Below are 14,302 nucleotides of genomic sequence, written 5' to 3'. Positions count from 1 at the left end.
GTGAATGGTTATCGTAAGCCGCTGGGTTTTGAGACAGCCTATTCCACTGGCTGGCTGATTATTGTGGCAATGGCTGGCTGATACACTTCTTTTCAAGAAGCGTTGCCCTCCTATTTCATACAGTGTCCGATTCCCATTTGGGGGAGGCAGTTTGCTATGATGGGCAGGGTACTGGGACCAGTGAGGTCTGGGTTTGAATCTCTGCTCCTCTCTCTCCTGGCTGGGGGCCCATTTCCTTATCCAAATAGTGGGACCTGCAGTGCCCACCTCATTGGATGTCGGGAAGGTTAACTAAAACAATGGATGAGGACCACCTGGCACAGAGTAGGCTCCACAAATGTTAGTGTTTATCTCTCTTAAGCTCATATTTCTAGCCAACATTTCCTTACCTTCAGAGCGTGGATGTGATATGCATTCTGGGAGGGGCTGCTGCACTACTGCCACCCGAGGGCCACCTGGACGGCATCTCACTACCAGCTGGGGAGCTGACCTGCAGGGCTCTCTGACCAGATTGTGGAAGACAGCCCTCCTTGGTTTCTGTGGAGTAGAGACCCTGGATATCCACCCTCAGACAAGACCCCGCCTCCATCTCTCCAGCACATTAAAGTTTTAAGCTAATTTAAAAGTGTGACCCGGAAGCCTTCTTTTGGAGAGTTCGGTCTTTCCCACTGACCAGCAGTGTGAGCGTGGGCCAGTGACTTCAACTCTCTGACCCTCGGTTTCTTCCCCAAACATTGAGGGTGAGAGTCCCACCTTACTAGGCTGTTGTGATGGCGATGAGACAAAATCTGTGTGCCTGGGCCCATCACCGGAGCTCTGCAGATGGAGCCCCTGTTCCCATAGAGACTGTCTATGTCTGTCCTTTCATTGCCACTCCCTGCCCTTCCCGACCTCTTAGAGAGGAGCGCAGAGGTGGTGCTTAAGGAAACGTTTGCTTTCACCTTCTCATCCCTCATTTAATCCTCATGTAAACCCCCTGCAGCAGTTGTTGTGGTCAGGAGGGTTTTTTCCAACAGCTCCACCTCTCACCTCCCAGACGCAGGATAGATTACGCTTCCCTGCTCCCTTTCAAGTTCACTGTGGCCATCACACTTGCCTTGGTCTATGAAGGCAAGGAGAAGTGACCTAAGTCCCTCCGGTGGAAGCTTTAGGAGATAGTGCGCGATTCACCACCCCTCTCCTTCTGGTACCAGTGACCAGTAACATCAAGATAATGTCCATTCTCTATTAGGCTGACTATGACGAGTCTTGAACATGAATATGAACAAGGAAAAATGTAAACCTTTGGTGTTTTAAGCCCCCGAGATTTGGGTCGTTGCTACTACCTTCCAGCCTTGTTATAGTGTGACAGATTTTATCTCCACCTGAAGGATGACGGGGAGTAGCTTGTCCACAGTCACACAGAGGGCACCTTGAACCAAGGGTGGAGCTTCACCTGAGACAGCACATTTGATTCATTCCAGGGGAGAGAGTGGAGGTGTCCGGAGGCCTGAGTGCACTCTCCTGATGCCTCTTGCAAGTGAGTCCCTGCTCCCTGCCCCGGATATTTACATGATCAGGACCAGGAGGGATTCTCTGTGCAGAGTAAGTCAGTATCAGCCTGGGGAGTAGATGGGATGGAGTTGTGGAAGCTGCATTCTTGGGAGGACTAGACGTTCTAGACTTAACTTTGCAACAGACTGGATTGTACTCAGAAACCCCAGTCTCTGTCCTGGGTTTCCTCCCATCTCAAGGTTCCATTTATCTCCTGTCTCAGGAAACTCTTTCCTTCGCTAGTAAATTTTCTCAAGGAAAGGCTGTGAAACTCACCCACCATCATGTGTGACTCACAAGCGAGGTGCAGAGACGGCTATGTTACGCAGCGTTGCTGCAGCAGAAGCTGAGTGGTACGCACTTGTCTATTAATAATAAATATCCGTTCCTCCCTTCCCTTTAGGCACAGAACCCTAATTTTATTCTGGACAGTATGTGTGTGCCTGGGCACAGGGCTATGTCTGTCAGCTGGCTGGGGTACAAACAAAGGTTGCTGAGTGGGACCCCAGAAAGCTCCCTAAGAGGGGTTCTCTGGGAGCCCCCAAAGGCAGGCCTGGGTCTGGGGCAACTTGGCATTGTACACTTAACATCGAGCACTTTTTGTTGCTCCCTGAGCACTGGTGATGGACAGCTCCTAGACACCTGGGCACGCTCCAGGCTGCTTTGGGACCAGCCTGTGGCTCAGCTTATTGTCATGGTAACCTGGAAGCTCTTTAGATATCATCGAGTCTGCTTTTTAAAAAATAGATGGAAATGGGGTCTTACGGGGAGAGAAAACTGTCTCAGGGCCCACAATGAGTCATATGCAGAGGTGAGTGGAACTTGACTATTTCTTGACTCTCCTCTATATCTTCCTGATTTACTGAATGACAATTGCTCAGTGGAGGTGTCAGGGAGCCAGGGAGATAGACATGGGTGAACTGTGGCTGAGAGCCCTGATTCTGCCATAAGCTGCCCGGGTTCCTTACGGGGCTGGTATGGAGCCCATCGCACTGTAGGGATTCTATGAGAAGTGTGCCTGGCAGCCTTCCGATCACTCTGACCTTGGGAAGAGAACTTGGCTGGATTGGGTGGACTCAGATTCTTCCTTTGTGTGTGTGTTACCAGTCCTTCATGTGTGTTATCTCCCCCAAACTCCTCCACCTCGCCCCCTCCCTGCTCAGATGACCCATGTAAGCCAGCACCCTGGAATGGCTCAGGTGGCCAGGTTTAGCGCCAGAGGAGCACATGTGGAGTCGATGGCGCTAGTCCTTGCCTAGAGGGCCTTTGACGGGGCTGGCGCACCTGTCCCCTAACTGATGAGAGTTGCTGCTGAGGGCTCACTGCCATTCCTTTCTCTGGAGAACTGCCCTCAGCCCACAGGGGCCGTGTTAACCAGAGGTGCTTGGCCACACAAACCCTTTACCCACCCATCCCATCCCGTCCCCGGCACAGCCAGCAGCCAGTGAATGACTGATCTGTGCCGCAAAAATCCTGATCTCAAGGTGAGGCTGACTCTGTTCTCCGATTCTCAGTCCAGAGCTCTTTGCCAGACCAGGTTGGGCCTAGACTCCAGGTAAAGCCTCCTCTTTGCCCAGCTCCTTCCCCTGCCCCATCCTCCTTTCACTCCCTTAAGCAGGGCTCCCCAACTGCCTGGACCTAACGGCTGATGATTTGAGGTGCAGCTTATATAATAACAACAGAAATAAAGTGCACAACAAATGTAATATGCTTGAATCGTCCTGAAACCATTACCCCTGCCTCAGTCCCCCATGGAAAAATCGCCTGCCACGACATCAGTCTCTGGTGCCAAAACGGTTGGGAACCACTGCCCTCAAGGATTTCTCTTGAAGGCTCTCCAATAATTCACCTGCCCGCAACTCTCTCATATCAGGCTCTGCTTGAAAGACAATAAGTAAACTTGTGAGCTCTCTCCCACCTTGCAAATTCTGTATATTGATACAAGGAGAGGCCACAGAGGGTTCTATGTTTAGTGGCAGGAAAATCCTGGTGAAGAGAACTGAGGCTTCACCAGAGAGATGTGTCCACTGAGCAAACATTGCTGAAGCTTTTGGTGTGTGTCCAGCATCTGCTTAGCACTGGGAGACCTGGGGGGGCGCAAGAGAAATGGAGTTCCTACCCCTAGACACACACTCTGTAGATTAGGTCAAAGGTCTTGACTGCCCCTCAGTCCCGTTTAAGGGCAGTCGCACATGGAGATCAATTGAGTACACGGAATCCTGGAGATGCTTTTAATTTCTTTTTAATGTATATTTAACAGTTACGCCTGAGTTACAGAGGAAGCGCTTACAAGCAGGTAGTTAAAGCAAATGCCAGTTTCTCTTTCTAATCTACTACTCCAGATAGCTGAATAAATTATGGTGCGATTATACTTAAACACACACCTTCGCGCCCACACGGACACCCCACTCACACTCTCATGCACACACACTCGCTCCCACATGGAGGAAAATGGCTGTGAGTCACACATGAAAGCAACCAAGTTGCCATTACTAGGAAGAAGGAATGATCTAGAGTGCTATGCAGATAGTTCCCGGGTTGGGATTGGCCTTATCGATATGCAGATGTCTCTGAGCATTTGAGGATGGTGGCTGGAGGACCCCCATTTGGCCTCGGTTGTGGTGCCTCTGTGGGAGGGGAAGGAGAAGGTCAGTCGGCCTCAGAAAGCGTCCCACAGTGAAGGGCACGCTGGGGGGCTTGAGGGGAGAGAGGCCCCAGGGCGTCATGAGGTTTTTGGGCCATCGTGGGGCTTCCCAGGTTCCTGGATCCACATCTCTGAACGCACTGCCTGCTCCCTGTCCAACAACACAGGATTTCAGTGGGGTGATCAGAGTCACGGATCTGCCTTGTCCCATCCGGTGGTGGACCAGATGGAAAATCTGACCTTCTCGTTTTCTTTCTGGGCAAACTTCTCTCGATTATTCCCTCCTTCTCTTTCGTGCCCCCCATCTCTCTCCTCCTTCGTGTTCCTCTGGCAAAAGAATGGCAAATGTAAATCAAGGAAAACATACGAGTAAAAAATAAAACATAGCTTGGTTCTTACACGTCACTTTTTTTTTTTTTTCATAGCAAGAGAGAAATACCAAGTGAAAAACGAAGCAATAAAAATGAAAGAACCCAACAGAGCCCGGAATGTATAATCTGAAACACACGGTATGCAGATATGTCCCTACAGATGGTCCCTGGCGCTAGCACGACACGCACTGTGGGGGTTTTCGTTCCTTTTTTTTTTTTTCTTTTAGTATTTATATATATATTTATAAAAGTCAACTTCCTATAAACGAACAGCACATCACCACGTTTCCAACTAATGTACAATGAGTTCAGAAGAGGGGCCCCCATAGGTAGGACCAATAGCTACTTGTGAGAAGTTGGAGGAAGCATGTTTTATTTTGCTATGGACTCTATTTACACGGCTGGAGCAGGATTGTTTCTGGGCCAGCCTCGCCACTGGGATTAAGACCTTCTTTCTCAGCCTGTGGTCAACCCTCAAGAGTTGGAAGCGTTCTAATTCTTATCCAGTATCATCTTGCTGGTGAAGCTGCAAGCTGCCAACACCAGACGGAATTTTACAGACTGAGTTGGTTAGACACATTAATACACTAGGTTTTAGGAAAAAAACCTGTTAGGGTCAGGGCTTCTTTCTGAGGAGGGTGGGGCCCCTGGGGGAATAAGCCCCACCTTCTACCAAGATGGTCTCTTGGGAGAACTTCAAAGAAGATGGACGTAAGGAGAAATCATTTGGTTTACACCCATTTTGCCATCACAGGCAGATATTTGGGATTGGTCCTAGCATTGGAATGTCACTTCTGAGGGTGGGGGCACAGAGCTGGGTGGTTTTGATGTCACCAGCCTGAGATCCCTGCTGCTCCTGGAAAACCTAGGGGTATAAGGAGATGTAGAGGATGGCTGAGACCAGCTTCCAGAGGGAAAGACTGACCATTCAAGGAATGTGGATGAAGACTGTAGTTCAGCTTAAGGAAGAACTGATTCCTGGCTATGATAGCTACAAAAACGCGGACCGGGTCACTAACAGACAACACACATCCTTCCTTTTTGTCCAGAGCTTGAAGAGCCCAAAGTCTCCTGCCTTGGATGCTCCCGTTGAAACTTTGGCTGAACTTGATGGGCCACCCATGTCTGGGTGTCCACTGCTACCAAAGAGTCTGTTTGTCCCCAGTTAATCATAGGCTCCTCGAAAACCAGAGATCCAGGCCACCTTGGTCGTGGTCCAGGACAGGCCTGAGACTATTGAGTCTGAAGCTGGGAAGCAGGTGAGAGCATTCATCACAGAGGTGATGTCCATGCAGGGGACTGTCCTAGTATCTTGCTAACCCGGCTCCCCAGAAGGGAGGTGCTCAGGTTGATTCCCAAAGCGGCAGCCTGTCCCTCTGGGAAGGTCCTGTGAGCTGAGGGCGAGGCATGAGTTGAGCAAAGAGGTGGTGCCAGGTGCCAGGGGGGGCCAAGCAGTTTGGCCCGGTCTGCGCATTCAGCGCTGTGGCTCCCGTCTCAAGTGCCTCTGACCCGGCGGGACTCTATGCAGGTCATCCACACGTAGATTATGACGATGGAGATGAAGATGAATATGATTTTGATCAAGGGTGAAGGGAAGAGTTACAGGGAGGCCGTAGTCAGGGGCCTGAGCCACTCCCTAAAGGTCTCAACGTGTAAAGAGAAGGCAGTTGGGGAGAGCCACTGGAGTGGTCACGGAAGGTGGCCTTGCCCTCTTCTCCAGAACCTTTGGTGCTCCTCTCTCCCAGGGGCCGTGGCTCAAAGACTGGCCACATCTCCACGCCCAGGGGTGCTGGATCAGAAGACAGAGCCATCTCAGCTGAGAACTGAAAGATGCCAGTCTGGGTGGGACAGGGACATGCCCCTCCCGCCCCCCAATGCCAAGGGGACTCTGGTCTTGTCTGTGGGGCAAGCAGTCCCTGATGACCCAAGAACCCTTTTCCAAAGCAGATGGGAGCGCCCTTCCTAGAGGGCAGGGCATTCAGGGGATGGGCCCAGGTCTCTGAAGGAGGCTTTGTGAGAAATCGAAGCTCCGTGGGCTGTGGACTTGAAGGCAGGCTGCTGAAGGCTTTGGCAACAAAGGTTTGCCGCCCACAAGCAGAGCAACCCTAGTTACGAAACCCTCCTCTGAGCCTGCCTCGTCACTCACATGTTCTCAAGACTTGGTTTCCTCCCCCTGCCACCTGATTCAGCAAATGAGAAAACTGGAGGGTCTGTGTGCTCCCCAGACCCCACCTGGGATGGGCAAGGTTGGAACTGGGGCTTCAGTGTTAAGAGCCTAAAGCTGCTTCCGAATACCCGGCCTGGGTCCTGGTACCCGGGACCAGCCCACTGCCAACAAGCCCCACCCATGTGGCCCTGCCCCCTGGCTAAGCTTCTTCCTGGTCCTCCCAATCCCCTTGCTTGGGCTAGATTTCCCCTCCACCCAGCAGAGGTGAGTGGGGAGGTCCTGAAGACCTCAGCATTCGTGGGTGATTCCTGGGAGCACCCCAGGGCCAAGGTCCCCCCTCCTTTGCTAAGGAGGAGGAGCTGGGGTTCAGGCCCTGAGCCAGAGACCCACCAGGAGGGCTGGCTCCCAGCACTTCCACCGAGATCAGCCCCGTGGGCTCCACCTCTGTCCAGGGGGCTCACAGGCACTGGGGTCAAAGGGCTCCTGGACCTCATCCCAGACAGCACCCTCCTTTGGTTGCCCAAGGTGCTCTGTTCAGAGTGAGCTGGGATCTCTGGGTCTGAGATGGCAGAGACCGTGTCAGAATTTGGCTGGGGCAAGAGGGCAGGTGGACCAGAGGCCCTCAAGTGGGGAGAGTGAAGGGGCAGACTCCGAGGGGTCACTCCAGGTCCCTGACCACAGATGGACGGTGGGCAGGCTGCCTGTCCCCAGAGGCTGGCCACAGGAAGGGAATGGGCTCCTTCCCTGGCCTCCAGGACCCCAGGGCGATGGAGGGACAGAGGATGGGAGGCTCAGGGATCAGTAAGGGTTAGGCTGGGACTCAGGCTGGGGCAAGGCGCCCCAGGGGCCCTAGTAAGCCTGGCCAGTTTCCACAGGCAGGAGTCCCAGCACAGCCGAGTGCTCCCCGAGCTTCATGCGACGCTGTGTGGACAGGCTCACATTTTTGGCCAGGTAATCAACAGCAGCTGGGGAAAAAAAGAGAGACTTCTAGAAATTTACATTCTTTTTGCCTGTTAATTCAATCTGTCCTACATCTATTCATCCATCCATATATCCATCCATCCATCCATTTATCAATTCACCCATCCGTCCTTCTCTGTATCCACCCATCCCTTCTTCCATCCATCCATCCACAACCATATCTTTATCCATCTGTCTGTCGTCCATCCATTCACCATCAATCTGCCCATCCACTTTTTGTCTGTTTATCCACCTGTTCATCCATCCACCCACCTATCCATCAATTTCTTCATAAGATTTTTTCTCTCACTTCCTTTCTGATCATTCAGCATATATTTGCTTACCACATTGTTTACCCAGCTCCCCTATGGGCTCTGTAGGAAAGTACCTAGGGTATCCCATTGTCTAGCAAAGAACTGTCCCTTTCCCCAACACGCCTCTACCCATCCCTGTTCTGAGGCACGTCCGGCGAGTCCGCTGGTGGCCAGGTAGTAGTGGGGGCAAGATCCTTCTGCACCTTCTGGACCCTAAGCCCAGCTCACGGCTGAGGCAGAGCAAGACCTCTTACTCAAAAACAAAGGGAGCTTTTGCCAGGGAGCTGAGGGGTCCCTGCAGGAGGAAGGGCCAGGAACCTGTAATGCAGGGAAATGAGACCTGCAGCCTTGCCAGTTCTGGTCACCCAGAGGAGAGGGATGAGAGTCTGAGGGCATATATTCACGTGTGTGTGAACCGTGGGAACAAGACTCTCCGTGATGGAGTGATGGACACGAACAATGCTTGTGCTTGTATGTGTGCACAGACGTGGGTGAGGTGTGTGCACCTGCATGAGGTGAGCGGCGGGGACACAGGTGACTGCGCAGGTGAGTGCCCCCTCAGCCAGGCTCACTCATTGGGTGTGTGCAGGTGGCCCGCTTCAGTTCTGGGCCGACTCTCCTCATTGTGCCTGCCTGGGGCTGCAGCAGAAACCATCCTGGACCGGGCGATTTGCCTGGCATGTGACCGAGGCCCCTGGAGGCATAGACGGGCTGCCTCCCAAGCCAGAATTTGCAGCTCTGGCCGATCCTACCTTCTGGGAACCCTCCGATCTGGAGGTGAGAGGAAGCTGGACAGAGGGCTCTCCCTTCACTGTCCCCTGCCCACTGAGGGGCCCGGTAACACTCTCCATGCCTTCCCAGAGTTGGGGGGCCCCTGCCTAGGGTGGGCGGTGGAGCCGGGAGGTGACGGTGTGGCCGGAGGGCAAATAGGGAGCTGAGATGGGCTGTATCAGTAACTGAGTTCCAGGAGGCCCTACTGCCTAGGGGCTCAAATGCCCTACATTCAAACTCTGCACCTGTCAACGTTCAGTGTGTGATCTGGGGACATACCATGTCACTTTTCCAAGCCTCAGTTCCGCTGTAAGGTGATACTAGCACCTGGGTTGACAGGTTATTGTGATTAGATGAGAAAAAATATATGCAGCGGTCAGTCAGCACCACGCCTGGTGCCCAGGGAGTTGGATGGATGAGGGCTCCTGGGCTGAGGCACAGTAAGAAGGCATGCCCTTTGATGGGAGAAGGAAAGGGATGGTGAACTGGGTGACTCGGCCTCCTGACTGCCTCCTGCTCGCGGGGCTTTGGGCCAAACACTCCGTCTCTCCAGCCCTGCCTCCTTGTCTGTAAAACGGGGAGGACAAATTCCAGCCTCCTCAAGGGCTGTTTTAAGGACCAAATGAGACAATGTGCTTTAAGATGCCTGGCACAGGGGGCTCCCTGGGTTCCTAAAGGATATACACATGCCCTGGGCCTTACTGGAGGCCTGGACTCCACGTCCCTCAGCTTCCCACGCTGAGCCCCCAGGTGCTGCCTCTAAGGTTACTCAGCCTCCAGGCTCCTAGCTGGTGGGGCAGAGTGGTGGTGGCCCACCTTACCCTTGCCTAGGGTCCAGCCCTTACTCTGGGGGAGGGTGAGAAAACCTCCCATCTCTGGCCTCAGGGGGACCCAGCAGCTGTGACCACACCGTTTCTACTACGTGGGGTCTGTCTTATCTGGGTTCCAGGTCTCGCCCAAGAGGAGGCCACGTTGTCAGAGTGGTAACAGGAAGTGGGGGGCAGGGAAGAGCTGACGTTTCCCCAGAGCTGCCTCTATGCTAGTCCCACTCTAAGCATTTTACGTGCATCATCTCACTTAATTCCCCCAACACCTCTGTGAGGCTGGGATTATTGCCATCCCCATTTCACAGATGACAAAACCAAGGCCCTGCCCTGAGAGGTTGCATAACTTGAAAGATCCCAGCGTTCCTTAATTGTGGATCCATAATTCAAATGCAGGCAGTCTGATGCTAGCTGCTAACCACCCCTGCCAGCTCCACCTCCTGCAGAATCATCCCTGGTCCCCACACAGCACTTGAGAATGTATGGAACTCCCTACAACCGGAAGCCTGGAATGGCCCCATTCTCTACTCCAGGCAAGGTAAGGGACTTGTCTAAGGGCCAGCTCTTCCTGCAGGAGTGGCAGAAAGGTCTGGCTTTGAATAACAATGACGGGAACTGCCAAGTGCCAGGCAGACGATATCTCATCTAATTCTTTCAGCTGCCCCATGCTTTAGGCTACAGCTGTTCCCACTTTACAGATGTGGAGACTGAGGCTCAGGAAGAGTCACCAGCCCAGAGGCACATGTGGGCTAGAGGAGCCTGACTTTACTCTGCTTGTGCCTCTGGTCACTCTGTCCCTTCCCCTTTAGTCTCTCCCTGTCACCAGCCATGGCCCCGCACGCTGTAGGGACTTCCCCAGGCCCTGTTGTCAAGATGACCAAGGAAACACCAAGAAACACCGAACTTTACTGACGACTCAGCCAGCTTCAAGGGCACCCATCATCCCGCAGAGCCTGCCTCTCCCTGGGGTGGGGCCGGGGTCCCGCGAGGGCAGGGCTGTGACATTTCTCATTACAGCCTGTCAGTGGCCCTTCCTGTCCCTCTCTCTCTCCGAGCCTCCCCTCCTCTGCCTCGTGCCCGAGCCTGGGCTCTCAACGTCTCAAATTAGATTAATCAGGAGTTGGCAGGAGAGGTGGTGGCGATGCCAACCAGTAAACAAATCTCAGCCGTCAGCGTCTCGTCAGCCAGCGGCCCCAGAGGAGGACCCTTCTAGACACAAATTCTTATTAGACTTGTCAGATCTATTAAAATTCTTTTCACACTTCTGCGTTCTATCAGCCCCATCATTAGTACGGCCCTGGCCTCTGGGAACACCAGGGCCATATTAATCTGCTGTGCGCCCTGTCCCTGGCCCCCTGCCCCCACTCCCTTTAGGGGCGGGGAGAGACAGACGGACGGATGGCGGCAGGGAGCAGCGGGGGAGGGTGTGACGGTGTCCCTGGGAAGAGGAGAGGACCGAGGCGAGGCGCCGCACTCTCCCGCTTTGGGGTTTGGTCCACCTGGCCCAGGCACACCCAAAAGTGAGGCTCCCCACGGTCCAGACAGGTACTGTCTGCTGGTCCCAGCCAACCTCTCTGGGACCCCCTTTCCTCATCTGCGCAGAGGGAGTAACCCAGTACCCTGCACCGGGTGGCGGTGAGGACGGGTGCCAGACCCACAGCAGATGCTCAAGAAGTGACCACTCCTCCTTCCTTTACACACGTGCGTGTTGTAGAGTGACCCCCTGGAGCCATATAGGCGCAGCGTAGTGAATACTCACAGAGAAATAAGCCTCTGCCCGCGCACAGATGAGTGTGAGCTTGTGAACAGGGCTCCACACCCAGGGCTGGTGGCCACCATTCCTCAACATCTTGCAAAGTTTGTGGTTTGACTCAAAAGAGAACTAGGTTTGAAGTTCGGAGACTCCACTTTCCGTGGGACCATGGGGAAAGTTCCCAGTCTCTCCGAGCCTTAGCTTTTGCATCTGTAACCTGGGGTTTTTGAGGACTACACGAGATGAAGAACATGCATTTCACCCAGTGCCCAGTGGGCTCACTCACGCACAGGACAGGTGTGGGCAGCTGGCAGGTGCCCTGGGCACACACAGCATGGCTTAGAGCATGAGGCTGTCACACATGGACTATGGTGAATTCAGCTGCCCGTGGACATGGGGAGGTGGTCAGTGGGAATCCCACGTGTGTCCCTGGGCTGTCCCAGGACATCACAGCCAAGGGGGGTGGTATCATGGGAAAACACCGAGACAATGGAATCGAATCCCTGGGCCCCCATTTCACAGATGGCAAAACTGAGGCTCAGAGAGGCGGGTGACTTGCCCACATCAGGGTGGTGGTGGGGCAGACTCTCCCTCAGTCCTCTCCTAGTGTGCCCCGGGAGCCCCTGTGGGCTGGGTGGAGGAGAGGATCTCACCTCTGTGGGCTGGGTGGAGGAGAGTGGGGTCTGAGCTGGGGTACCCCTGGGGAAGGGCTGGAGGAGGTGGCCCAGGAGGAGCTCTGAGCAGCCCCTGGCGGAGCCAAGGAAGGCAGGGTGGGGCTGGAGGGGGATGACTGGGGGGCGGAGCTGGAGGTCAGAAGGGTGAGGGGGTGTGGGGGGTGAGGAGCGGGCAGGGAGGAAACTTGGGCCAGCTCTTCCCCAGTGAAGGGGAACAAAACTCCCTTCTCGCCTCCTGGGCCCTTTCCCTTTTGATCCCCGCTCCCTCGTGGCCTCCATGCTGACTTAGGGGTTAATTTTATTTCCGAGTTGGGCAGGCACCCCTGGAGTCGGGCATGGGCTCCTGGTGTGACTAACGCCCGCCTCGGGCCGGGGCTGCGGCTGGAGCCACGCTGAACTCTTTATCAAGAGCATGTGTGTCCTGCTCCGTGCCCGGGAACGCAGGCCAGGGCATGGGGTCACCCTGGCCCCTCTGCTGACACCGCCCTGCCCGCGTGCACACCCAGCTCTCAGACTCGCAGGCGCACACACACACTCACACAGACACAATTATACACACATCATGAGTTCACACCCAGAGGCACACCTGGACTCCAGTGCACACGGCCACACCTGCACCCACGCTCAAGCACACCCATACCTGTAAGTACACTCACACACGGACTCCAAATACCACTCACTCCGGCATCCACGCATGGCAAACGCATGTCTACACGTGCACACACAGCCACACATGGTCCATGTTTACACACATGCACACTGTAGCACAGCAGGTCACACACACACTGAGCCACACGATCACGCCTGAACGCACGTTTCAACACACACGCATATGTTATGGCCACATATACTCACATGACCAAATGTGTACATGTGTTCACATACAAACCCTCGTGCACACAATATGTTCATTCACACTCACACGTGTAAATCGTCATGTGCACAGATACACTGTGTCACTCACACATTCACGGATCCACATATATACGCATGCTCACCTAGACACAGAATGTGTGCACTAACACGGGTGTGCCAAAACACACACACAGACACAGACACAGACCGCAAGGTACTCTTGACACGGACACTCGTGCTCACCTAGACACACGTACGTGAACACATGCCCCCAGAGGGAGGAGGCCATGAACACAGCTGGGAGGTGGAGGCCGGCACAGCTGGCCCGCATTTAGCCGTGGAGGCGAGGCTGTGTGGGGGGTGGGGGCGGGAGTGGGGTCAGGAAGCAGAGGTCGGGGACCAGGCCAGGGCTGCGGAGGGGCAGAGAGGGCCCCTGGCCGGGAGGTCACACCCTGCTGCCACACGCCCCTCTGATGAGTTTGACACCAGCAGGTGACGCCTTTGCCAGGGGCCGGGCGGGGGCCGCGTGACCTCAGCCCCCCAGCCCCGGCCGTCGGGAGTGGATCCACGGCCGCCCTGTCTACCTGGCAGCTGGAGGCGGCGGCCCAGTCTGAGGGCCCACCGTCTCTGCTCCGGACCAGAGGCCAAGAGCGTGGCGCTAGGGGTGGGCACCAGAGACTGCCCCACGGTCTGCGGAAACCAAAGCTGGGGTGGCATGGGGGAGAGGGCTCGAGACACAGCTCTGCCCTGGGGGTGTGGGGGCGAAGGCGAAAGGGGCCCGGTCTGCCCCCTGGCTCCCCAGCACTTGGCAGGTAGGGAGCTGCAGGTCACCTTCCGGTCTGATTTTCTCTTGGATTTAAAACCTGTAATTTGCTTTAATTTAGTGGTTGGGAAGATCCCTTGGAGAAGGCAATGCCTACTCACTCCAGTATTCCTGCCTGGAGAATTCCACGGACAGACGAGCCTGACAGGTCACCGTCCCTGAGTCTCAAAGACTTGGACACGACTGAGCGACTATCACAATCACATTCACAGTGACTGAGAAATTTTTCAAAATATCTGGAAAAACTTGAGTGTGTAAATCTACTTCCTCCAGTTGTAAATTTCATGAAACAAAGGCAGATCTCATAGTTCCAGTGAAAACTTAGTAACTGAAGGAAAACGCTCTGGCTTTCAAAAACAGGCTATGAAAAAAAGAACGTGAAAAATCTTAGTCATCATGTCATGTGGATCGCGTATCGAAATGATCATCTTTTTAAGATATCCCGGGTTCCCTAAGAAATGTTAGTAAACTCATCCCCCTTGTAAAAGGTGGCTAGGAGGAAGTTTTAAACGATACCGGTGGCCCATATCATGTTTCTACGGACAGCCAGGCTCCAAGACAAGAGGAGCGTGAGTGCAGGGGTCCAGGGCTGTATCAGGTCAGGACGTCAGTT

The 14,302-nt window shown here is 54.2% G+C and overlaps 1 protein-coding gene across 1 annotated transcript in view; it reads right to left on the bottom strand.

Moving 5' to 3' along the window:
- Positions 1 to 3,759: 3,759 nt before the first annotated feature.
- The window catches only part of PAX7 (paired box 7), a 127,846-nt gene continuing 117,303 nt past the window's right edge, over positions 3,760 to 14,302 (bottom strand). Inside the window, exon 7 of the mRNA XM_040228496.1 lies at positions 3,760 to 7,680. Within this exon, the coding sequence (XP_040084430.1) occupies positions 7,565 to 7,680 (116 nt within the window). The 3' untranslated portion in view covers positions 3,760 to 7,564. The remainder of the gene's footprint in view (positions 7,681 to 14,302) is intronic.

The sequence above is a fragment of the Oryx dammah genome, unplaced genomic scaffold, assembly GCF_014754425.2.
Source record: "Oryx dammah isolate SB20612 unplaced genomic scaffold, SCBI_Odam_1.1 HiC_scaffold_27, whole genome shotgun sequence".
Taxonomy (NCBI): domain Eukaryota; kingdom Metazoa; phylum Chordata; class Mammalia; order Artiodactyla; family Bovidae; genus Oryx; species Oryx dammah.
The sequence above is the reverse complement of the archived record's forward strand: the minus strand, read 5'-3'. Positions and strand labels throughout refer to the sequence as shown.